The 25434-nt window shown below is 50.7% G+C and overlaps 4 protein-coding genes across 4 annotated transcripts; 3 read left to right on the forward strand and 1 right to left on the reverse strand.

The window, feature by feature from the left end:
* Positions 1-445: 445 nt before the first annotated feature.
* Positions 446-4010, forward strand: BO72DRAFT_366318 (peroxidase/cytochrome P450 family protein; the record flags this gene model as incomplete). Its single annotated transcript, XM_040940782.1, has 7 exons — positions 446-712; positions 764-861; positions 922-970; positions 1019-1211; positions 1264-3442; positions 3496-3622; positions 3681-4010. 7 exons carry the CDS (start codon positions 446-448, stop codon positions 4008-4010), a joined length of 3243 nt encoding a protein of 1080 aa, XP_040806710.1.
* A 1182-nt stretch (positions 4011-5192) lies between these two features.
* Positions 5193-18109, forward strand: tom1 (E3 ubiquitin-protein ligase TOM1). Its single transcript, XM_040950688.1, has 5 exons — positions 5193-5406; positions 5493-9357; positions 9426-13271; positions 13332-17579; positions 17634-18109. The coding sequence occupies exons 1-5, from the start codon at positions 5359-5361 to the stop codon at positions 17726-17728; spliced, it is 12102 nt and encodes a 4033-aa protein (XP_040806711.1). The 5' UTR covers positions 5193-5358; the 3' UTR covers positions 17729-18109.
* Positions 18110-18299: 190 nt separating this feature from the next.
* Positions 18300-20143, forward strand: BO72DRAFT_418931 (ribose-phosphate diphosphokinase). Its single transcript, XM_040942644.1, has 4 exons — positions 18300-18552; positions 18626-18717; positions 18802-19174; positions 19236-20143. The coding sequence occupies exons 1-4, from the start codon at positions 18482-18484 to the stop codon at positions 19660-19662; spliced, it is 963 nt and encodes a 320-aa protein (XP_040806712.1). The 5' UTR covers positions 18300-18481; the 3' UTR covers positions 19663-20143.
* Positions 20144-21876: 1733 nt separating this feature from the next.
* On the reverse strand, positions 21877-23607 carry BO72DRAFT_443562 (40S ribosomal protein eS6). Its single transcript, XM_040943601.1, has 6 exons — positions 23454-23607; positions 23210-23282; positions 23024-23044; positions 22847-22945; positions 22451-22769; positions 21877-22375 (listed from the first exon to the last, which is right to left on the reverse strand). The coding sequence occupies exons 1-6, from the start codon at positions 23556-23558 to the stop codon at positions 22279-22281; spliced, it is 714 nt and encodes a 237-aa protein (XP_040806713.1). The 5' UTR covers positions 23559-23607; the 3' UTR covers positions 21877-22278.
* Between the last annotated feature and the right edge of the window lie 1827 nt (positions 23608-25434).

A 25434-nucleotide genomic window follows, 5' to 3' on the forward strand; every position in this document is an offset into this window, starting at 1 on the left:
ATGCCTTTCCCCCTTCTTCGACCGATCGCATTTGCTTGTCGGTGGTCAACCTGTCACGCACAGATACTTTTAGTTGTTGGCTTCTGAAGCCTGTGCGTTTAGACTTCTAGTGCACTGTTTACCGTGCCTGGTTCGGTTCTCCCCGCATTTGGCAGTGCCTCCACATTCTTCGGTTCAATTGCTTGGTTTCTTTTCCCGGATTTTGTTTTCAACTACCTGGTGAGCCACATTATCCCAACGCGTTCGTTATTCTCCTACTTTTGGGCAAGCCCAGCGAGCATATTTCCGAGGGTCCACGGAATGGCTCCGGCGGATCACTTGGGATGAGCAAGCAATGGCACATTCTTGTTGACCTGCTACATTCCCATGGAAAGCAATCGCTAACATCCAGCACAGTGTCGAGATACCACCAGATTATATACTAAGAGGCTTGATTTAGCCCGTCATGGCTACCAAGCAGGAGAAGTCCCTCCTGAACGGTGTTGGAAGCAAGATCTCCCAGGTCGAGAAAGTCATTTCAGCATCCTTACGGCCATTGCCTACTACAACGGGCGATGGAACATACATCACAGAGCAGGTGCAGACAGGCCTCGTCAAGGACCTTGGCCATGTCGACCTCGATAGCGTCAAGGCCATTTTGGAGATTGTTAAGGATACTGCAACAGGCGAGCCGCTCAATGACAGACACTATATCATGGAGCGAGTGATCCAAGTAAGTGATCTAGTTACTCATTCGAATCCAGGCCTGCTAACCCTTTTTTAGCTCGCTTCCGGTCTGCCGTCAACCTCCCGAAACGCAAAAGCTTTGACAAATACTTTCCTCAAACAATTATGGAACGATTTGGAGCATCCGCCAATCTCGTAAGTTGATTGACAGGAACAGAAACTATGTGCTGACCACGAGATTGACCGCATTTGTAGCTACCTCGGTTCGGACCACGTATACAGAAAAGCGGATGGCTCAGGCAATGTATGCACTTCCCCTGATATTTCGAAGACCCTTTCACTAACAAGTCAGAACTTCCTATGGCCTCACATTGGTGCCGCTGGTTCCCACTATGCCAGGTCTGTACGCCCAACAACGGTACAGTCTCCTTCTCTTCCAGAGCCTGAGACTCTTTTTGCCTCTCTCTTGGAGCGAAAGGATTACAAGGAGCACCCGAACAAGATCTCCAGCATTCTGTTCTACCTTGCCTCTATCATCATTCATGGTAAGGTTGAAGACTGAGATGCTTTCCGGGCAGTTAGCTGACAGCTTTCAAGATCTTTTCCAAACCGACCGCAATGATTATACTGTGAGCTTGACATCTTCTTACTTGGATCTGTCGCCGTTATATGGCAACAACCAAGACGAGCAGAATCAGGTAAGGACATTCAAGGACGGGAAACTGAAGCCGGATTGCTTCTCCAGCAAACGTATTCTGGGCTTTCCCCCAGGTGTCGGTGTCCTTTTGATAATGTTCAACCGCTTCCACAACTATGTAGTCGAAAACCTGGCTACCATCAACGAGGGCGGTCGTTTCACCAAGCCGGATGAGTCGAATACCAAAGCATATGCGAAGTACGACAATGATCTATTCCAGACTGCTCGACTGGTGACCTCCGGCTTGTATATCAACATTATTTTGAAGGACTACGTTCGCACAATTTTGAACATCAACCGAACGGACAGCACCTGGAGTCTGGATCCTCGAGCAGAGATGCAAGATGGACTTCTAGGTGAGGCACCAGCACAGGCCACTGGTAACCAAGTTTCTGCTGAGTTCAATCTCGTTTACCGCTGGCACTCTTGTATCTCCAAGCGGGATGAGAAATGGACGCAGGATATGTACCGCGAGTTGTTCCCTGGCAAAGAGCCGGAAGATATCTCTCTGCGAGAATTTCTGCGGGGAGTTGGTCAGTGGGAAGCTCGTCTACCAGAGGAACCTTCTGAACGCCCGTTCGCTGGGCTACAGCGCAAGGAAGATGGATCGTTGGACGAAGGTGAACTGGCTAAGCTGTTTGCGGACAGTGTTGAAGATTGTGCGGGTGCCTTTGGAGCATCAAATGTTCCTTCGGTCTTCCGCAACATCGAAGCCCTGGGTATCATGCAGGCCCGCTCATGGAACTTGGCTACGTTGAACGAATTCCGAAAATACTTCAACCTCACGCCTTACAGGACATTTGAGGAAATCAACTCTGACCCTTACATTGCTGGTCAGCTCAAGAGGCTGTACGAGCACCCCGACCTGGTCGAAATCTACCCGGGCATCATTGTGGAAGACGCGAAGGAATCTACTATCCCTGGAAGTGGCCTGTGCACGAACTACACGATATCGAGAGCTATCCTGTCCGATGCCGTAGCTTTGGTCCGTGGTGATCGCTTCTATACGGTGGACTACACGCCAAAGCATCTGACGAATTGGGCATACAATGAGATTCAGTATCAAGATACTGTTGATCAGGGGCATGTCTTCTACAAGCTTGTCTTGCGTGCATTCCCCAACACCTTTGCCGGCAACTCTATATATGCTCATTTCCCTCTTGTTGTTCCATCCGAGAATGAGAAGATTTTCAAGGATCTTGGCCGTTTTGACGACTACAGCTGGGATCGGCCCAGCCTCACCCCACCTCTACAGTTCATCTCCTCGAATGCCGCCTGTATGGCCATTCTGAGCGATCAAGAGACCTTCAAGGTCACCTGGGGTAAGAAGATTGAGTTTCTCATGCGTCACAACAATCAGCCTCACGGCCGGGACTTTATGCTGTCTGGAGATAAACCACCGAATGCCGCGTCCCGGAAGATGATGGGAGCAGCCCTCTATCGTGACAAGTGGGAGAGTGAAGCTAAGAAGTTCTATGAGGCCATCACCTTGAAACTTTTGCATCAGCATTCGTATCAGATTGCCGGTGTCAATCAGGTCGATATTGTTCGCGACATCGCCAATCTCGCGCAGGTTCATTTCTGCGCGAATGTGTTTTCTCTGCCTCTCAAAACTGAATCGAATCCCAGGGGTATCTTCACAGAACAAGAACTCTATGAGATAATGGCTCTCGTGTTTGCGTCGATCTTCTACGATGCCGATGTTGGGAAATCGTTTGAGCTCAATCAGGGTGCTCGGAGCGCAACACAGCAGCTCGGAGAGCTGACGATGGCCAATGTCGACTTCGTTAGGAATACCGGCTTCATCCAGAGTCTGGTTCACAGTCTGCATCGACATGATATTCTGAGCGAATATGGTGTCCACATGATCCAACGCTTGCTCGCTAGTCAAATCTCCCCGACTGAGATTGTTTGGACGCACATTCTGCCGACTGCAGGCGGAATGGTCGCCAACCAAGCCCAGCTCTTCTCGCAATGTCTTGACTACTACCTGTCCGAAGAAGGCTCTGTCCATCTGCCAGAGATTAATCGACTTGCTAAGGAAGACACCCCTGAAGCTGATGATCTTTTGCTGAGATAGTAAGATTCCCTTGAGAACATACTCCGATTCTGGTACTAACAGACTGTTATAGCTTCATGGAAGGCGCTCGTTTGCGCTCTTCGGTAGCTTTGCCTCGTTACGTGGCTAAGCCCACGGTGATCGAAGATGCCGGGAAGAAGCTGGCATTGAAGACCGGCCAGCTGGTCTATTGCAACTTGGTATGTGAACCAAAATGATGGCTCGGTGAAGTTTTGGAATGCTAACGTTGCATAATAGGTCGCCGCGTCAAGAGACCCCGTCTGCTTCCCGGAGCCTGAAACAGTTAGACTTGACCGTGACATGAGCGCATATGCTCATTTCGGATGGGGCCCTCACCAGTGCCTCGGAATGAGTCTCTGCAAGTTGGCGCTCACGACCATGTTGAAGGTTGTAGGTCGTTTAGACAACCTCCGACGTGCTCCTGGCCCCCAGGGCCAGTTGAAGAAGATTCCAAGCCATGGAGGCATAACCATTTATATGACTGCCGATCAGAGCAGTTTCTGGCCATTCCCTTCGACCATGAAAATCCAGTGGGATGGGGAGCTACCGCCTCTTGCTGCGAACTAAGAGGTCGGCGAATTGACGGGTTGACGGGTTGACGGATTGATGATGATGGGTTGGCACAAGGATCTTAGCGTGTATATTAATGTGTTGGATTAGCCTATCTATATATGAGTCTCTTTTCACTTCTATCTCTGGTTTTCCAGCTCAAATGGCTTGATTCTATAGTATATCTTCGATGATCAGAGGTGTGGTGAAATTGATCTTTTGCATGGGTTGATGCATGGCATTGTTTGTATACAGATATCTGCTCGAGAGATAAACAGTATTGAAATTCACTTGTACTGGGTGGATTTTCAAACTCGAGAAGCTTGTGAATGATTTATTATCAGATCCGGAATGATCTTTTCACTGCGTCTAGGCGAGGTTTGATTATTGCATAGCACAACTCAAGCTGGGGCAAGAAGTATATATCATAAGACAGACAACACTAGTGCTAGACATTGGCATGGATTTTGAGACACAGTGTGAAAAGACAAGCAAACAGACTGGTCGAGGCATCATCGAGTCTTACCGAAGCATTCTTCTCTAACACCTTCTTTTCAAACTGAGCCGTCACAAAAATTGGACATATTCACTGTACTGTACTAGATAGGGTAGTAGTCGGGCCTTAAAGTAGGCTCTGATGCAATGATAACCCTGGCAGCGGGGAAAGAAGAAGACCCGCTCCGGACGCTTCAACCGCGAAGGTAAGAGGTAGGAGCGTGCTAACTGAAGAGAGAGCCGCCCGCTAGAGAAGCTCCCGTCCAGTCCATCACCGGCATAATTTCACGAACCTTCCAGCTGCAAGCAACACCCGACGACTCACTCCCTCCTCCTCATCCTCCTCCTTCTCTTCCTCTCACCCAGTACTTACACCCCACCTCCCTTCCCCTCCCTCCCTCCCATCGACAACCAACTCAACCTCTTACCCTTTCATGAAAGCGAGGACTCGATTCCTTTCCTCTCCCGCTTGTTTGAATCATCTTAAATCGAGATCGAAATTTCAGGGCAGCGCCTGCACCGTTCCCTGTCATCCTTGATCATCGCCAGTGGTACAGTAGTAACGCCGCTATCCTCAATCCTTACTCTATCTTTCCTTCCACTTTCTCCGACCGTTCAACCTTTCCGATCGGGCAGAGTTCTTTGCATTCTATCAACTCGTCCCCAACACTCCTGGTCTTTTTCTTGACCGCTTCACTCTTTGGTTTGCTCGAGGCAGAGAGCCGGGAAAAAAACGTCATAAGGCCTTCTCGCGACTTGATCCGCGACCCGGTCTCCACGACCAACCCTACCCCCCCCTCCACCCTCTTAAAGAGGAGTTCCTCGAGTCCTTTACATTTCCTCATGACCGCCGGTCCTCACAATCGTAACCATGGGGAGAATTAAAAAGGTCGCGAGCCAGAAACATGAAGCCACGATCGTGAGTTACTCTCGCTTCAACCCCGCGTGCGATCGTTGTTGATGTGAAGGCTGACTGAAAAATTTTCTCGCTCTCGGTGCGTTCAGTCGCCATATCTAGCAGAATTTATCACTCGTGCTACGACTATCTCAATTCCCGAGCTCCCGTCACATCTCAACAGCTTCTCTCGTCTATGGCCATTTCCCAGAGGCGACTTGTACCATTGGATCAACGTTCTCAACCGATTCGATGAAATTCTTGCATCTGTGATCGAAACTTATACCCTCAGTCAAGGTCCGCAGACGAAGTCTTTCAACAGACAGTTCTTGGTGCAGTGCTACGCGACAAATGACAATGGCGGGGCTTCGGAGGATGTCGATGCCAGGTTGGAGGCTTTGCAGTATGGCCCAGAAGGAGATAGGGAACTACTGGAAGTGATCATCGATTTCTCCCGACTCCTGCTGGAGAAGTGTGGCAACCGCAGTCTGTATGGTAGTAGTGAACGCCTTGGGGATCTCCTCAACACCACATCGCCTTCTCTTCTCCAGTCAACTCTACGCCTGTCGCTCTGCCTGGCACAGAGGTATCATTCACGCCACCGAGGTGGCTCCCATCTCCAGCAGAGCTTGTTAGCAGCACATTACAATATCGACTTAGAGAAACTACAGAAGATTGCCGCCCCGTTTCCTCGTCCGACTGGTGTGTCGCCTGCAGCAGCAGTCAAGACGAAGGAGAAGGGACCCCAGACTAAACACAACGCCAACGATTTGGTCACGCTGACTCGAGAGAACGACAGCTGGGATGAGTGGGGGCATGTTCGCTTGCTCTATTATCCATCCGGACCATCGGAGCCAGCGAAGGCCTTGTTTGAAACCGGTACTAGCGGCCCTTCGGTGCAACCTCCCACTACTCCAACACCTCTGCGTAGAACTCATACTCACCCCACCCCACGCTTGAGTCGTCTGTCCACTACCGACGACTCGCCCAGTTCTGTGATCGCGACTCCCGCAAAGCCTGACGAAGCGCTACGGGGCGGCACGAATCTTGAAATCCCCTATTCTAAGATCTCATCATCTAAGGCCGAAGATCTTCTTGCCACTTATGTGGGAGAGGTCCCAGATGACTCCAAGTATGAATTGCTGCACAGGATTCGCACTGCTCAGGGATTGGCAACGTCTCGGGACAGCAGGGAGCAGATCCTGGCTATCCGAATCCTTGCCCTCACCAACCTGGCTTACGTTTACCCCGAGCCGCTATTCCAACAAAAGATACTTCAGTATGATATGGAACAACCCAAGCGCCTTCAGCTCGCTTTCCAACTGGCTGAACTTGTTCATCTTGGGGCAAGCGGTGATCTGGAAGTTACACGGACTGTGCAAACATTGGCACTCCAGGCGCTCGACGCCCTTGCGAAACACAAGGCTCGTGCTATTGACGTCTGTGCTGCTTTGAGTGTGAATGTGAACCATGGTGTTTTGATGTTCCTCACCCGGAAGGTAGTCAATGAGCTGGGCTCCGAGGACAACGAGCAGGATGATGGTGGCCAGGATGAGTGGCGGGATGCTTTGCTTGCCTTATTGCGGACGCTGCCCGGATCAAGTACTAGGACCCCCGAGACTCTTGTTTCCGCCGGGCTGATCCCAATGTTCGTGGATGTCTTGAAGCTACGAACTGAGAAAGCCCGTCGAGTCTACTCCAGGGTAATGGAATTCTTGGATACCTTCGTCCACGCAGTTCGTGATGCACTTGGTACTCTTACTAGTTCGAAGGGATTCGATGCAATCTCAGACTTGATCGATCATGAAACCAAATCTTCTTTCGAGCATGTAAAAAGCGGAAACGGACTCCCCCCGCAACACAAGACACCTTCTATTGACTATCAGATCCCCTATTTCCAGCAACAGACCCTCCGTTGGATGTTTCGTTTCGTCAATCATATCATGCAACACAATGGCGGTGGTTTCGATCGTGTTCTTCGGAATCTGATCGACTCGCCTCAGCTGCTGACATCCTTGCGGCTTGTGCTTGAAAATGCCCGGGTGTTCGGCTCTCATGTTTGGAGCAATGCGGTCAATATTTTGAGCAGCTTTATTCACAATGAGCCCACTAGCTACGCGGTCATTGCTGAAGCTGGACTCAGTAAAAGTCTGCTGGAGGCCGTCACATTCTCCGAGCTGAGGGTCGCCGAAAAGCCAGCAGCCGAGTCGGAGGATGTCTCCACAGAAAACGAGCCCTCGACGACTGCGAATACTGGAACTTCGGATCTCATAGCGAGCAAGGATAAAGCCCCTCGCGTCTATAACATTGCACGACCGAAAGATGTACGGCTGGCACCTGGGATAATGTCTGCTGCAGAAGCTCTTTCTTGCGTGCCTGCTGCGTTCGGAGCCATTTGTCTTAACTCGTCAGGATTGGACCTGTTTCAGTCTTCCCATGCGCTGGAGAGTTTCTTCGAAATTTTCGAGAACCCGGAGCATGTGAAATGCCTGAAAGACGACCCTAACCTGGTCCGCTCCTTGGGTACTACCTTTGACGAGCTTGTGCGGCACCATCCAGCTTTGAAGTCCCATGTCATGACTGCGGTCATTGTCATGGTCGCCCGTGTGGGGCTTCTTTGCAAAACTAAAGCTTGGTCACATGGTATGGGAGCAAAGCTTTGGACAGAAGACCAGCAAGGCAAGCAAGTCCTTGCAGGATCAACTTCCCATCTGTTGAATGCAATTGGAGTTGAAAGTCAGGATTCTTCTGACGCTCAATCTTCGCTTGGGATTCCCCATCTCAACTCCGACTCGCTTCCAAACGGCGGGAAGCTTAAGATTGGCGATCTTAGTCAACTTCTGCCCTCTTCGGACGGACAACTTGAGCCCAAGAATGTAGATGATTCGGGACTCACGGCTACGGACTACCTTTACCCTGTTGTTCGTTTCTTGGGGGCCTTCTTTGAGAACCAAGCCAACTGCACATATTTCATCGAGTCTGGTGCCGCGGAGTTCATTCTCGACTTCGCGACTCTGCAGAGCCTTCCCTTTGACTTCCACAACACGGAAGCCAACCAGGAGCTTGCTGTTCTCGTGCATATGTTAGCTGAAACCAAACCTCATGTGGTCGTACCATCTCTTTTGCAGCGGGCGGAGCGGGCTGTTGACATGCTCGCGGAATTCTGGCAGAAGCCCGAAAATCTCCACAACGGCTTCTTCAGTCCTTTGATTAAACAGTCGTCTCAGCCTGGGTCGGAGGATAAAGGCAAAGAATCACTTTCCCCCGCATTAACACATGGGACGTATCTTGCAAAGCACATGGGGGCTGCACTTGTTTTGACGGACTTCCTTCGCGAAATATTCTCCATGCCCCTATATCAATCCCGCCCCAGTCTACAGCTTCCCATCTTTGTCCAGGTGAATCTAGCTGACCATTACTGCTCGCTCGTAAAGAAACTGGGAGGATTGCATGCTGCTTGCGTTTGGGAGGAGATTCTGCTTGAGAAGAACATACCTGATACCTGGGATCAGGCCACGAAGGTGCAACAGTCTGGTGCTACTTCCGACAAGCCCGCCGATGCTCAGTTGCAGCCGAACTCTGACGCCGTACTTGCTCCTAGCGGTGGATCCCAACGGGAGGGCTCAGCTGCAAGCGACGCCGCTCAGACAAGTGCTGTGCAAGAGACAAAGCCGAACGCATCCAAGGTCCCTGAAACCGGAGTCGCCTTCACGAATGCGCAAGCTCTGCGATACCTCCTGAGTTCTTTGCCTTCCTCTATCACGGGATTCTTTCACAATCTGGGTCTTGGTCTGAGCGGAAAGAAGAGATATGATGCTTACCAGAAACAGAACGCAACTTCAGTGGCCGAAGAGATTGCGCAAGCTGTGCTCGAGCAGTTGCGATTCCAGCCTCCGAAATCAAGTCAGAGCTCGAAGCTGCGTTTCGCTTACCTCATCGTCATACTTTCTTCCTTCTCGCATCTGCTTTATGAGGGTGAGTAAATATGGTCCCTAAGATATTGCCCTTGACGACATAATAACTAATCATGCTTGTTGTCATAGTCACGCCTGACCGCCCGCATGCACACTATCTGACAATGGTGCTGTTCGCGTTCAAGAGACTTGAAGGCTTAAAAGCAATGAAAGAGATCTGCGACCTATTTGTCCAGGAAGTGAAGACCCTTACGCCACCAGAAAATGTTCCAGAATCTGAGACAGATGTCTCTGCGAGACTCACTTCCGCATACGGTGGTATCAAGATCATTCTCGGCTTCTTTTCTGAGCTCGCCTCGGGTAAGAACATAATGGAGTCTAGCCAAACACAATCGATGACAACAAGCGGTGAGCGCGACCGCGACCGACCAGATTACTTCCAGCCTGCTCAGTTTCTCGTTGATCTTCGAATGGAAATTTTGCCAATGGCCCGTGAAATGTGGAACTCAGATTTCGCCACACAGTCCTCCAGTTCTGTTGTCAAGTGCCTGATCGACATCTTGCGCTCATCGCTTGATGGAGACCATGAGGCCGGAGCTGCTCGGCAATCCGATACGCCTCCTGCTCTGGTAGATGTATCTCGACGAGCCTTTGTCATCAGCAGGGATCGGTTGCTGTTACTTCGGGAGAAGGGGTTTGATAGCGATCTTCTGAGCGAAGCAGCGTATAGATGCTACAATCACGGCAGTGCCGAAGAATACTGCAGGGCACAAACTTGGTTGCGGGCCCCGCCGAGAGTACCTCCGCCACCTAACGACATCGAGTCTATCCGTTCGTTCACACCACCCGGGGCCGAGCCAGCTGACGATGCTGCAGGAGACTCGCCGTTCAGCAGCGTACTCGATCGATCTGCGCTCGCCCTGCTCTTGGCTCAAGCCTCGGGTCGGCCGACCGAAGACGGATCACGCCCTGAACAGGGTCAAGGCAGGAACGAGGATAGCGAAGTCAGACATGGTACGGAGTTCTTAGCTAGAGCATTGACTCATATTCTCAATGACGATCACGGAGCAGGGGATGATGAACGGGGACATCCGTCCACCAGGATCCCACGCAATACTTCAACTGCTGAAGGCATTTTGTCCGGTCCTTTGAACCAAGCCGCTAATCAAGCGCCCGAACAACGTTCAGAACAGCCAACAAAGCGACGCCAAGTGGTCACAGTTGAAGACTTGGACGCCGAACGAGAGAAAGTTCGCTCAAATCTGATTGAACGCTGCTTGGATGTTCTGAACGAGCACCACGATGTGTCTTTTGAATTGGCCGACCTCATTGCTTCTGCTACCAGAAAGCACCGTGATCCAGAAAGTTTCCGCAGAGACGTTGGCGAGATTCTGGTCCAGTCGCTGGTCTCACTACAGATGGAGAACTTCCAGGCAGCTGGTAAGAAGGTGGCCGCCTATGCTCATCTTCTCGCCTTGGTTGTGCAAGACCGAGAAATGTACAATGCTGCATTAGGAGAGCTTAAGGAATGTTTCTCTACTTTCCTTGGGTTCGTTCAAGTAACTCCAGAGAAGTCCACCGATGAAACGTTCCCCTGGATTGGGCATGTATTGCTTGTCCTGGAAAAGTTACTTTCAGATGATGCCCAGCCGCCTCAAATCCGCTGGACGCCTCCTAGCAACGATACTGCAAGTGCTGACGACGAAGGCCCAGCTCATCTGGAAGAACTGCTTGTTGCACCCGACCAGAAGATGCAGTTGTTCGAAGCGTTGGTTGAAGTGTTGCCTAGGGTTGGCAAAGATGACACTTTGGCTCTTTCCATTTGCCGAATTCTCGTGATTCTTACTCGAAGCCGCGAGATCGCTGTCCGCCTAGGTGAAAAGCGCAGTTTACAGCGTCTGTTTGTCATGGTCAAGCAGCTCTCCAGTGCCACAAATGAGAAGTTGCAGTCGGCTTTTATGCTGATCCTGAGACACATTGTGGAAGATGAGGATACGATCCGCCAGATAATGAGAAGCGAGATTGTAGCAAATTTCGAAACCAAGTCTACTCGCCAAGTTGACACCACTGGCTATGTACGCCAAATGTACCATCTTGTGCTTAGATCCCCAGAACTGTTCGTGGAAGTTACGAACGAAAAGCTCAAGCTGCAGCGATTCGATAATCGGCAACGTCCGCAGGTCCTCGTGCTGAAGACTGAAAAGAATAATACCTCTCAAGGGTCTTCTACATCTAAGCAAGGAGCTGAGAAGTCAAGCAGTGGTGAGGCTCAGTCTGGAGACGCGTCAAGTGTCGATGATAAAGATAAACCAAAGACCACTGCTGAACTCAAACCTCCCGTGGTAGAAAATCCGGATGGCGTTATACACTATCTCCTCTCTGAACTTCTGTCTTACAAGGATGTCGATGACAAGGAACCCCCGACTGAAACCGCAGATCCAGCTGCCCCTGATCAGTCGGAAACTCAGACCGATGTTGAGATGTCAGTCGACGAGCCACTGCCATCAGTCACCAGCAATGACGCTCAAGGCACCCGAAGTTCTAAGAAATCTGATAAGCCTGCTTTCAAGGCTGATGATCATCCCATTTACATTTATCGCTGCTTTCTTCTGCAGTGTTTGACTGAGCTCCTCTCGTCGTACAATCGCACCAAGGTTGAATTTATCAACTTCTCACGCAAAGCCGATCCTCTCGCAACTACCCCTTCGAAGCCTCGTTCCGGAATCTTGAATTATCTCCTGAACGCTCTCGTACCTGTTGGGACCATGGAACATGACGAGTCCGTTGCGTTCAAGAAGCGCAGCAATACATCTGCTTGGACGATGCGTGTGCTCGTTGCTCTGTGCGCCAAAACTGGTGAATTCGGTGGGATTAGAGGGCGTCGCAATGAGCCCAACTACAACGATGAAGATGAGCCTGAACTTGTCTTCGTGCGAAGATTCGTCCTTGAACATGCTCTACGATGCTACAAGGAGGCGAACTCTTCGACTGAGCCTTTGGATGCCAAGTATGCCAGGCTGATGTCTCTTGCGGATCTTTTCGACAAGATGCTGAGCGGGTACACGTACGGCTCGAGTGAGTCGGGCTTCACATCGTCTGTCAGGCAGCTAGGGAAGACCATGTTTGAGAAACACTTCCTTTCTGCCCTCACTGCCTCGGTGGCGGAGATCGATCTCAATTTTCCGGCATCCAAACGGGTCATCAAGTACATTCTACGGCCCATTAACAAGCTCACGCAGACGGCAGTCATTCTGAGCGAAAATTCAGATATATCTACTCTAGGTGAGACTGAGGACGATGAGATCTCATCAGCCACATCGGTATCGGATATGGAGGACGACCGTGAAGAGACCCCTGATCTGTTCCGCCATTCTACACTGGGCATGCTGGAGCCTCGTCATGAAGAGGAGACGAGCTCTGAAGAGTCCGAGGAGGAAGATGATGAGATGTATGACGATGAATATGACGAAGAAATGGACTACGACGAGGAGTTACCGGAAGATGATGGCGAAGTCGTAAGTGATGAAGATGAGATTGAAGGCATGGGACCTATTGAAGGCCTTCCCGGTGACAATGGCATGGATATTGAAGTCGTCCTCGATGACGAAGATGATGACGATGACGATGAAGACGACGAAGATGATGAGGACGATGACGTCTCTGAAATGGATGATGACGATATCCTTGCTGGAGAAATCACCGGTGACCATGACAACGACAGTCTCGATGAAGGAGACGAGGACGAATGGGAAAGTGAAGACATGTCTGAAGGTGATGAGGAAGCTGAGATCATGAATCAATTCGAAGACGAGCTGGATGATATCAGGCAAGCCGATCAACGTGGCGATGGGCAACGTTTTGATGACTTGTTCCGAGTTCTCAATGAGGCTGCTGGTGGCGTCGATGGACTTCAGGCTGATAGCCTTGATGACATGCATGACGATATGGTCGACGATGAGTTGGCAGAAGATGAAGGTCGGTAGCTCCATCAACTCATATCCCTTTTGCTCATTTCATGTGCTAACGTCGTCCCAGAAGACGAAGAGATCGACGAATTGGAGGAGGAACTCGAGGACGCCGATGAAGATCAAGGCTCCTATCAAGGGTTTGACGACGAGGAAGATCTCATTGACCCATGGGGATGGGACGCTGACGATCATCCGCCCCGCGGTCATCATCATCGATTCCGTGGCACTCAACCCGCCTGGGCTGCTGTCACAGGAATCATGCCCAGTCGCCATGGCATTGTTCCTATCCCGCCCTACCGACTTCACCGGACTCAGATTGCACCCCGAGGAGGGGCTGACGACGGAACAAATCCTCTCCTTGTTCGTACTGACCGTGGCTCTGACGCTGTTGGTCAACCCCGTGGACCCGGTAATGAGGCGTTCGCAGATTGGGTTCATGGCATGGAGCCCGTGTCAACCGGCCGCCTTCTTCCCATGGACAGTCCTGTCAGCTTCATGAACGCGATTATGCAGGCAATTGGGAATCAAGGAGCTCCTGGATTTGGTGTTGTTACTCGTCCAGATGGTATTCATGTCCATGTCGACAGACGCGCTATCCCTTCCAACCGTATTCAAGACATTTTTGGGCTTGGCAGACAACAGGCCGCACCCTCTCGGTCTAGGGATGACCCTTCGCAGGCCGTGAGCTTCGCTCTGGCCCCAACCAAGACCCGGTGGCAAGAGGAGGCTCGCATTCTGTTCAGCAATAATTATGTTGAGAAGACCCAGCGAGTGATCAACTCCCTCCTGAAGATTCTGGTCCCGCCTGCTATTGAAGAAGGAAAGAGACTCGAGAAACAGGCGGAGGAAGAGCGCAAACGGAAAGAAGAGGAGCGTGCAGAGCGTGAACGTCAGGAGCGTATTGCTCGGGAGGAAGAGGAAAAAGAGCGCAAGCAGAAGGAGGAAGAAGAGAATGCCAGGAGACAGCAAGAGCTTGACCGTCAGGAAGCAGAGCGACAGGCTGCGGGCGTTGATCCGGAGCCAATGGACGATGTGCAGCAAACCGATGTGGTCGCCCAAGCGACTGAGTCAGCCCAAGCGGACACAGGACCATCTGAACCTGCCCGCCGCGTGCACACGACAATCAGAGGACGTCAAGTCGATATTACTGGAATGGAGATTGACCCTGAGTATCTCGAAGCTCTACCTGAAGAACTAAGGGAAGAAGTCATCATGCAGCAACTCGCAGAACAACGATCCCAAGCTGCTGCTGCTGGCGAGGAGCCTACTGAAATCAACCAAGAATTCTTGGAAGCCTTGCCTCCGGAGATTCGAGACGAGTTGCTGCAGCAAGAGGCCGCTGATCGTCGTCGCCGTGAGCGTGACAATGCCCGCAGACAAGCTACTACCACTGAAGGCGCCCAGGTACACGCCGGGGAGATGGATGTACCAGATTTCTTGGCAACCCTCAATCCCGCTTTGCGACAAGCTATTCTTGCTGACCAGCCCGACGAAGTCCTTGCAACCTTGAGTCCCGAGTTGGTAGCTGAAGCCCGTGCTTTGCCCGGCAGACGTTTGGAGCAATTCGACGACATCACCAGAGTCGAACCCCGTCATAGGAATGAGCCAGCCGACGATCAAGAGCCAAAGAAGCAGCAACGGCGCCAAATTGTTCAGATGCTTGACAAACCCGGCGTTGCTACATTGCTGCGCTTGATGTTCATGCCTCTTCAAGGCAATGCTCGCCATCAATTGAATGACATTCTCCACAACGTATGTGAGAACCGCCAGAACAGGGTTGAAGTGATTAGTCTCCTTCTTTCTGTCTTGCAAGATGGAAGTGGGGACGTGTCTGCCATTGAGCGCAGCTTTGCTCAGCTCTCGCTCCGTGCCAAGCCAACTTCTGTTCAGAAGACCCCCCAATCCACCAAACGCAATTTGTCGTTCCAGACTTCCTCGAACGTCAGCAACGAGGTCACTCCGACCATGGTGGTGCAGCAATGTTTGGGGACCTTGTCATTCTTGTCTCAATACAATCAACAGATCGCTTGGTTCTTCCTTACCGAGCATGATTCGTCGTCTTCCCTCAAGCTCAAGGCATTCCGCAAAGGCAAGGGCAAAGATAATCGGGCCAACAAGTTTGCGCTCAACGCATTATTGTCTCTCCTTGATCGCAAGCTGATCATGGAGAATCCCAATTGCATGGAACAATTGTCCAGTCTGCTGAGCAGCATCACCCAGCCTCTGACTCTTCTACTTCGACGCGAAAAGGAGCGACAAGAGGAAGAGACCAAGGGCAAGAAATCTGAGCAACCAAAGCTTGAGCAGGGTTCCAGCGAGCAACAGCAGAGCGCTTCCGCGGAACAGGAAAGCTCTACTGCAGATGCCACAATGACGGACGCTCCAGTTCCCACTGTCGAGACCACACAGACATCGGAACAGGCTGAAGAATGTGCGGAAGCCAGCACAGGTGATAAGGCAAAGGGTTCAGCTGAGGAAGAGAAGCACAAGAAAAAGACCCTTGAGCCCCCAGTTGTCCCCGATCACAACCTTCAATTGGTGGTTCATATCCTTGCAGCCCGCGAATGCAATGGCAAGACCTTCAGAGATACACTGTCTACCATCAATAACCTGTCTGCCGTTCCGGGAGCCAGGGACGTCATTGGAAACGAGCTGGTCAGGCAGGCTCAAGCTTTGAGCACGGTCATCCTTACAGATCTGGACGAACTCCTGTCGCACATTCACCAAGCCCGGACTGGTACCGATATGCAGGGCTTGGCATTGGCTAAGTTTTCTCCTGCTAGCTCCGATCAAGCCAAGTTGCTGCGAGTCTTGACAGCGCTTGATTATCTATTCGACCCCAACCGCGCAGACAAGGTCAAGGGAAGCGAGTCCGAGACCAGTGCTGCTAAAGAGGATGTCATGCAAACCTTATACGAGTGCGCTACGTTCGGACCATTGTGGACTAGATTGAGCGAATGCTTGACCGTTATTCGACAGAAAGAGAACATGCTGAATGTTGCGACTATTCTTCTTCCTTTGATTGAAGCTTTGATGGTCGTGTGCAAGAACACCACGCTGAAAGATACGTCTATCTCGCGGAACAGCCGTGAGCTCTCGGTCGCGAGCACTTCAGTTGACAATGGTCTCAATATGGAAAGCCTTTTCTTCAAGTTCACAGAAGAGCATCGCAAGATCCTGAACGAGCTTGTCCGGCAAAACCCCCGACTGATGAGTGGCACATTCTCACTGTTGGTCAAGAACCCTAAGGTACTTGAGTTTGATAACAAACGCAACTATTTCACTCGTCGCTTGCATTCTCGTGGTGCGGAGCCTCGCCATCCTCACCCTCCTCTTCAGCTGTCCGTTAGACGTGACCAAGTTTTCCTCGACTCCTTCAAGTCTCTGTACTTCAAGACGGCGGATGAACTGAAGTTCGGAAAGTTGAATGTGCGCTTCCATGGTGAAGAGGGTGTTGATGCAGGCGGTGTGACTAGAGAATGGTTCCAAGTTCTCGCACGCGGCATGTTCAATCCCAATTACGCTCTGTTCATTCCTGTGGCTTCGGACAGGACTACGTTCCATCCCAATCGTTTGAGTGGTGTCAACTCAGAGCATCTGATGTTCTTCAAATTCATCGGACGAATCATCGGCAAGGCTTTGTACGAAGGCCGCGTCCTGGATTGTCACTTCAGTCGCGCAGTCTACAAATGTATCCTCAGTCGGTCAGTGTCTATCAAGGATATGGAGACTTTGGATCTTGACTACTACAAGTCTCTTCTTTGGATGCTTGAAAATGACATCACGGACATCATCACCGAGACGTTTGCTGTCGAGACGGATGACTTTGGTGAGAAACAGGTGATCGATCTTATTGAGAACGGTAGCAATATCCCGGTCACCGAGGAGAACAAGGAAGAATACGTGCAGCGTGTCGTCGATTATCGCTTGATCGGGTCCGTCAAAGAACAACTAGACAACTTCCTGAAGGGATTCCATGAGATTATTCCTGCCGATCTGATTTCGATCTTCAATGAGCAGGAGCTCGAGTTGCTAATCTCTGGTCTGCCTGAGATTGACGTTGACGACTGGAAGGTCAACACTGAGTACCATAACTATTCGGCCTCGTCGCCTCAGATCCAGTGGTTCTGGCGTGCTGTCCGCTCCTTCGACAAGGAAGAGCGTGCTAAGCTCTTGCAGTTCGTCACGGGCACGAGCAAGGTTCCATTGAACGGCTTCAAGGAATTGGAGGGTATGAACGGAGTCAGTCGGTTCAATATCCATCGGGATTATGGCAACAAGGATCGCCTTCCAAGTTCCCACACTTGTTTCAACCGTAAGTACACAGAATCGATCGGCGAGAATCCCGCATGCTAACTCCGAGCCGCAGAACTTGATCTGCCCGAGTACGAGAGCTACGAGACTCTGAGGCAACGTCTTTACACCGCGATGACTGCTGGTAGCGAATATTTCGGGTTTGCATAAAACGACGGCGCTCATCCATCTTGTTGTTCACTCGAACAATGGGTCATGATTCAACATGCTTTTCCGTCCCCTTAATGCTGAAGCATATGATGGCGTTTTCATGATTCTTTTATTCTGAATTAGTTTGTACAATGCTGGGCTGATGGGTTCGTTTTCTATGCAGGGACATGGCCAGGACCGGGGTTTCTTTGACAATTCGCCTGAAGTGCAGGTCAGACGGCTGTCACGGTTACTAGATTGGTCCAGACCTGCTCTGTTTAATCCTGTCTTTACTTTGACAATTTGTTGCCTTCAGTTTCTGTGTTGAAAGATTCTCTCATCTTATGTACTTTCTCCCCATCAGCCATGGTGACAAATCAACACGATTGTAGTTCTATCATACTCCTCCATCCCCGACTCATAGACAGTTGCTTGTATAATCGACTGACGACTTCTCGATTACTCATCCTTGCCCCGATCCGGGAGTCTGGAGGCGGTAAGGGGAAGTGGGTCCGGGGTCACGGGATGGCATTTTTTTCTGCTGGGCGAAAAAGTCACCCGCCGGCGGGGCATTCGATCTCAACTTTGACTTCTTCAGTCGCTTTTCTGTTTTCCGGTGTATGCGCCTCTTGTCTCTTCTGGGCATGCTCTATTTTGACTATTGACGTTGTCCAATATTCCATCACATTTGAAACCTTCCTGCTCACCGGCTCCCTTCCATTATCATTCTACCCGTCCGCGCAATTCCCCAGAACCTTCACCTCGCGACTCACAATGGCAACCAACTCAATCAAGCTTCTGACTGGTAACAGTCACCCCGAGCTTGCAAATCTCGTGGCCGCTCGGTATGCGCTATAGAAGGAGCCTTGGTTCGGTCCTACTGCATATCATGGGCTAACAAGTTGCTTTGACCGGCAGGCTTGGCATTGAACTGACCAAGATCATGGTTCTACAATACTCCAACCAGGAAACTAGCGTCACGATCGGTGAAAGTGTACGAGATGAGGATGGTATTGTTTCCCCTCCTCTGCTTATTTTCTCCCTGCTGGGTGGGATGAGAAGTGCTCGCCGCTAACATGAACTCTGGTTTGCAGTCTTCATTCTCCAGTCGACGCGCCCGAACGATATCAACGACGGCCTGATGGAATTGCTTATAATGATCAACGCTTGCAAAACCGCCTCCGCCAGACGTATCACAGCCGTCATTCCTAACTTTCCCTATGCGCGTCAAGATAAGAAAGATAAGAGCCGTGCGCCGATCACCGCGAAGCTCATGGCCAACATGCTTCAGACTGCCGGCTGCAACCATGTCATCACCATGGACTTGCATGCCAGTCAAATCCAGGGCTTCTTTAACGTCCCCGTCGACAACCTGTATGCCGAGCCTAGCATGTTGAAGTGGATCCGGGAACATCTGGATGTGACCAACTGCGTCATCGTTAGTCCTGATGCCGGTGGTGCCAAGCGGTAAGCCACCGACACACTCGATACAAGGATTTCAAGGGCGCACGTGCTAATTGCAGAACAGTGCCACTGCTATCGCCGACCGCCTTGATCTGCAATTCGCCCTGATCCACAAGGAGCGTCCCCGCCCTAACGAGGTCTCGCGCATGGTCCTCGTCGGCAACGTGAAGGACAAGATTGCTATTATTGTTGACGATATGGCCGATACCTGCGGTACCCTCGTCAAGGCTGCCGACACCGTCATGCAGCACGGTGCCAAGGAGGTGAACGCCATTGTTGTCCACGGTATCCTCTCCGGCAAGGCCACCGAAAACATCAACAACAGCTGCCTTAGCCGTGTCGTTGTGACCAACACCGTCCCTCACGCCGAGAAGAAGGAGCAGTGCGATAAGATCGAGACCATCGATATCAGCCCTACCCTTGCCGAAGCCTGCAGACGTACCCACAACGGTGAATCCGTCAGCTTCTTGTTCTCCCACGCCGTCGCTTAAATGCATCCATGGTTTTTGACAGTACGAGGGTGGAGGTCGCACGGTGCTGCGTTGGTGATTCACCCTCCATGCTGAGTATGATCAGGCTCTTTCATGAATATTGAAGGACGCTGGAATGGTTTAACTTATGAAACTATGGCTCGAACGGGCTGCAATAGTCCCTCCTTGCGGCTTCGCTTTTTCTTCTTTTTCCCCCCTTAAAACGCAGCATCTCTAGATTATGAGGATTGCATGAAACACATGAGGCAGTGAGCATTGGACTCGATGGACGAAATGGATTGAGAGAGACAAGGGGAAAAAGTCAAGGCTGTCTTTTTCTTTCTTTGCCTGTTTTGGCTTTGTTTATCAACTCCAATTAAAGCATATGTACATATATTTATAACCCCCTTGGAGTTTTGCACTATTATGGTCTTAGTTTGAACTTCGACCACCAAGTACCCTTTTTATGAGCGGAATGAAATATGAAACGGATTTGATTGAGATCTTGAGGTTGTGCTTGATGTTTCACGGTGTAGACTCGGAAGATATCCTGTATTGTTTGTCTCCATTCGTATGTGATTCGTTTAGATAGGATAGTACTCCAACATCCGGAGCAAGATGCTCTTGCAGATTATGCGCCATCTGAAGTGCGGTCAGGATTGAGGCAGCCATCTGGAGATGTTTTCTTGAATTTTGGAGCACGAACTTCAATCCCGATTATCAATTCGCCTTGAGTATACTAGGTACAACAGGAAGAAAACACAGTATTGGATTGATCAACTGAGGAGAGTAATCTACTCACCCCCCTCTACATATATCTACATACAATGCCTGTCGCAGGATGATTCCCGAATACAGTATTCTGCAATTACCAAGGCGCACACACATTCGCAAGCACTACTACAGGTATAGCTTCCATTTTCATGTTTGGCAGACTTCATGTTGAAATGATCAATCTAGCCATCGGATACAGTTAAATATGGTAGGTCGTGCCAATGTCGCCGAAAGTACCTTCCTCATAGGGAAGGTGACTTCCTTCCCCGGGCCCCTGCCCCTGCCCCCAACTCCTGACCTCGTCGTCTTCCACCCACAATGGACTACAAATAGCTCCATATATTTATTCATAATTAAATTCGTGGTTTTATTCTCCCAGTGGTAACGGAAGAGCGCCTCTTGGTATCCAGACACTAATGCATTGTCTTTAGTTTCTCTCTCTTTTCTATCTCCAAGTACCGATCCAGCCATACAACATTAAAGTAATGCATTCAATCCCTCTACATATACACCGACCCCTCCCCTTTATCTATGAGCCCCTCGCATTGGACGAAGACAAACCAGGTCAACTCCATAAGGATAGATATGAGATAGAGTAGAACTGAGTATCAGTGGGAACGCAAGTCAACTTGATCCACGTTTCGTGATCGGGGCCAATGGGATTTTGAGACAGATTCGGTGGTCCCATTGACCTGGAGATTATTCGTATTGACTGAGCCGAATGATGCTAGGTAGGTAGCCATAGTGGATAATAGGTTGGTTGTACAAAGAGTGCCTTAGTTGTTGTGATTTGAAGGGAAGGGGCCTTGCGAGAGTGACACCATAGAATCCAGGCAGTAACGACAGAAACCTAAGGCATTAGGCGGCACCGGCCACTTGGGGGCCAGATTGATTGATAAGGGCTTAAAAGGGGGTTAGGTTAAAAGGTCCGGTCCTCTCGGTGTGTGCTGACCTCCCTCTCCGCAAGTGGGCGGCGGGTTTTCTGATTGTGGGACGGACGGGTTTGGTTGGGAATTGGATCGTGAGGTGGAGACCACCACACACATTACTACACTACACAACGCTACGCTACGCTACGTTTTATCACTTTGTTGTGTACTTCTTTTTTTTGGGAGAAAGGGGTGAGTATGGGTTGTAGAAGTGGCTGGATTTGTGATTACTTAGCATAATGTCAGTTTGAGTGAGTAGTGTTTGGACTGTCTATTTAGGTACTGTACAGCGCGAGGGTGCTACATCTACCTACCTGTGTGTAGGTGGAAGATAAAGCTTGGACTTTTGGGGTAAAAGACACTTGAGAGTTCTTTCACGGCAGAAGTAAGCCGACTCGTAGTACAGGTAGATGTTCGATCCTCCGGGCGAGAATGAGGTTTGAACCACGGAATTCCACCTTTACCTGTACCACACAAGGGGCGAGGTACTTCGAGATTCTCCAGGTTGAAGATGGAAGATGAGAAACGATGGTTAGAAAAAAAAGGGAACACATTTTAACATTTTTTGCTTTTCATGCCCGTTAGAAAGGTTTGGGATATTGCATTTCCATTTTTTGGATAAAACAAATAAAGTGGCACGCCAAAAGTCTTGGTCCCGCAGACGCCCATAATCTCCTCTGCCCCCCCAACCTTTTCTCAACTCTCTAATTTTCCTTCCGTCAAGGAAGCCGTGGACTACGTTTGTTGCCCTGCTACGGGAAGTGCAAGATAGGACGCGGGAGAGAGAGAGAGAATGAAAGAAGAGGGAAGGAAACCCCCTTCCCGTTGCTGAGATTTCCTTTCCTAGACTTTCTTCCCACGCTGCAAGTCTCTAACATGCACTAGAACAGAGACGACACAGACCCGACCATTATTCCCCGTGGACGAAAAATATTTACTTTCTCATCGAAGAGGCTCTGCGCTTGCGGAGCTCGTCACGCTTGGCCTTCTCCTCGTGGACACGGCTGGCAAGGAGCTTGGCGTAGTCGTTACTATTGGGGAGGTTGTTAGAACCGATCATGATCCGAATGACCCGAGACAGTGGGTAGGATGGGGAAAAAACTTACGCAGCCTCGCGAGCAGCCTCAGCGCGGCGGCGCTTGAGGGCAACCCTTTGGCGCTTGCGCTGGAGACGCTGGGGAGTGACCAGACGCTGGATCTTGGGGGCCTTGGTGTAGTCGGCCTTGCCCTCACGGGTGACGGTGCGGCGGATGACGAACTTGCGGACATCATCCTTCTTGTCGAGACCGAAGAAACGACGGATCTTGGTGGCACGCTTGGGGCCGAGGCGCTTGGGGACAACGGTGTCGGTGAGACCGGGGAGCTCACCCTCACCCTGCTTGACAATGCTCAGGGCAAGGACGGCGAGATCCTGACCGGTAATGGCTGTGGAAAAGAAACATTGCGTGTCAACACCCCGACTCGTCCATCATCTTCAAGAATCTCGGATCTGTAGAACATACCACCACGGACACTCTTGCGCTTGCGCTCACCGGTGCGGCGGGGGCGGTAGCAGCTGTGGCCCTCAGCGAGGAGGAGGCGGGTACGGGTAGGAAGGAGAACTGTTCAAGAGGCGAAATCGGTAAGTTTTCTGTCTGGTTTGTCGTGTGGCTGGGCGTTCATAGTTGATCGGTACATACCACCCTGCTTCATGGGGAAACCTAATCATGCCAAGTTAGCCTTCATGTCTCGATATACGAACACATGTCATTCCAGTCTGCTGCGCGCATCCTCTAGCCCCCGAATCCTTCCCCGCGCTCCCAATAACTTCTTCAACCGGCGCAGCAGATGAAAGACGAAAGAATAGTGGCGTTCCAAAATCGTACCTTGCTTGTCGTTACCACCGGTGATCTTGAGGAGGTAACCCTTGAATTCGTCACCGAGGGAGTCGCCGGGGACCTGTAATTGCAAAATTCATCCCAATCAGCCATTCTGTTCATCCATTTCCCCGTCGTGTGTGATCGTGTGCAGATGTGTTTCTGAAGGTTCTGTGTGTGTTTCTTCTTTCGATGTATGTGGTTTTCCGAGCGCGTCCATTTTTCAAACAGGGGAGGAGAGGGTAATGCTGACTTCGGTTCCCATGCGCTTCTCCATGAAGGGACGGAGCTTGCGCTCATCGTCGATCTCGATGATCTTCTGAGACCCATTGGCCGGGTAGGAGATGTTGAGCTTCATCTTGACGGGGCTGCGCGGTCAAGACGGAGGGCGCGGGTTTGTCGACAGGTCGATGAGGTTCAGGTCGTCGGGGATTCGTTCTTCGTGGGATTTTTTTGGTGGTGTAGCGAGATTTCCCTGTGTGGGCGGATGACTAATGCCACTAGCCCGTTGCGTGCTAGCGCTCTCGGTAGGGCTCTTATGTCAGCCGACGGCACCTGATTTCTGCTTCTGCCTGAAGCTGCAGGCATCTGCACGTGTCTTTCGACACCCACAAACTCAGGCAAGAAGCCAGGCACCAACCAGGCACTTGACCAGGCCTCGTTCGCCAGCAGCAGCTCTCATTCAACCGAGTCGCACGCCCAGCACCAATGAAGATCCTACCCTGCAACTAACAAAGTACTCCAGCGACTACATCCATCACTATCTCACCCTCTCCCTTGCAGTAGTTACAATTTCACAAATCTTTGTCAGTCTCAGACATAGGCAACAATGCGCAATCTAACATGCATTGCGTCCATGACAAACGCACACAAACACGCACACAAACACGCACACAAACACGCACACAAACACACACAATCGAGGTGGCCAGCACTGCAGCAAACGCCCATACCCATTGTCGTTGCACACGGTGTCAAACCACCTACCCACCCCCCCATCAATGAATGATCATGCGGGTCATCCGCCTTGACTCTAACCAAGCAACGGCACAAATCAAGCCACCTTCAGGAGGACTTTTCATGCCTGCCAATCAATTTAATCCCACTCCCTACGGATTTGAGATTCAACCAGAATAACACGGTCGCATTGAATCCGACCTGGTAGGTCTCGTGCCCGCCCGTGCAAGTAGAGGACCTACTCAGTCGTAAAGTACAGTCGTTGGTGGACTAAATCAATCGCCCCAATTTCCCTTCCCATGGCGAAAGCGAAATTCGTCATCGGAGTTTTCGGTCGAGATTGACTGTTTGGAGATAGTTAGCGGTCGGGGTTATGCAGTCCGCACGCACGCACGCTGACACATAGATAGATAGATTAACTAAGAAGAGATTTGGTAGATCGATCGATAGGTATGGATGAAATATCAACGGGCACGATTCAGTATACTGCCCTCGAAAGGAACAGGAAGGACCCCTGTTCAACATACTGAGTAATCACTAATTCGAAGATCTGTCCCCAGGTTTTCGTTGATCTGGCTAGACCTTAAGTTACCGACTGCATATCCTACATGGTACGTATGAACGGCATAAGATTTCATGTTTTCTTTAATATGGGTAGAGAGGATCCCGTTGGAGTAAGTTAGCGACTCTGACGCAACCCCCTCCAAATCGGCCAAGCAAAAAGAAGCCTGGAGCACGCGACTGGTTACCGTTCCGAAGCCCGCCGCGCGGCCACTGGAAGATGATTTGACAGCCTTATTGCGGCCATGAGGCGGCCGCAGCGGCGGCCGCAGCAGTAATGATGCTGATATGGTTATCATCGTGGTCTCCATTTTCTCCCCAATAGAGTACTACTCCTGAAGAACTAGAATAGTATACTCGTAATCAATCCCTTGAACTCTGGGGGGCGAGGAAGCACTTTCTTCTCGGTCACCTTTTGACTCTCTTTTCTCCCCTTTCAATTCTACTACGCTCTTCTGCTCTCCCCTTTCCCCGATTATCCCTCTTCCCCCCCCTCCACACCCAAAATTATCGTACTCGTTCAAACCCTCACAGAAAATCAGTCTCCAGTCTTACGTCTCCACTTTATCCGGGTTCGCTCGCTGTCTATCGCCACGCTAACTTACCGTCGGCGGTACCACCGGAAGACGACGTCGTTGTCTTTTGTCGGGTCCCCCTCCCATCTTGTTAAATTAGGGGAAAAAGCAGGAAAAAGTCCCTGCTGGCTGGTTGTTGGC

Source organism: Aspergillus fijiensis (genome assembly GCF_003184825.1).
Source record: "Aspergillus fijiensis CBS 313.89 unplaced genomic scaffold BO72scaffold_1, whole genome shotgun sequence".
NCBI classification, from domain to species: Eukaryota; Fungi; Ascomycota; class Eurotiomycetes; order Eurotiales; family Aspergillaceae; genus Aspergillus; species Aspergillus fijiensis.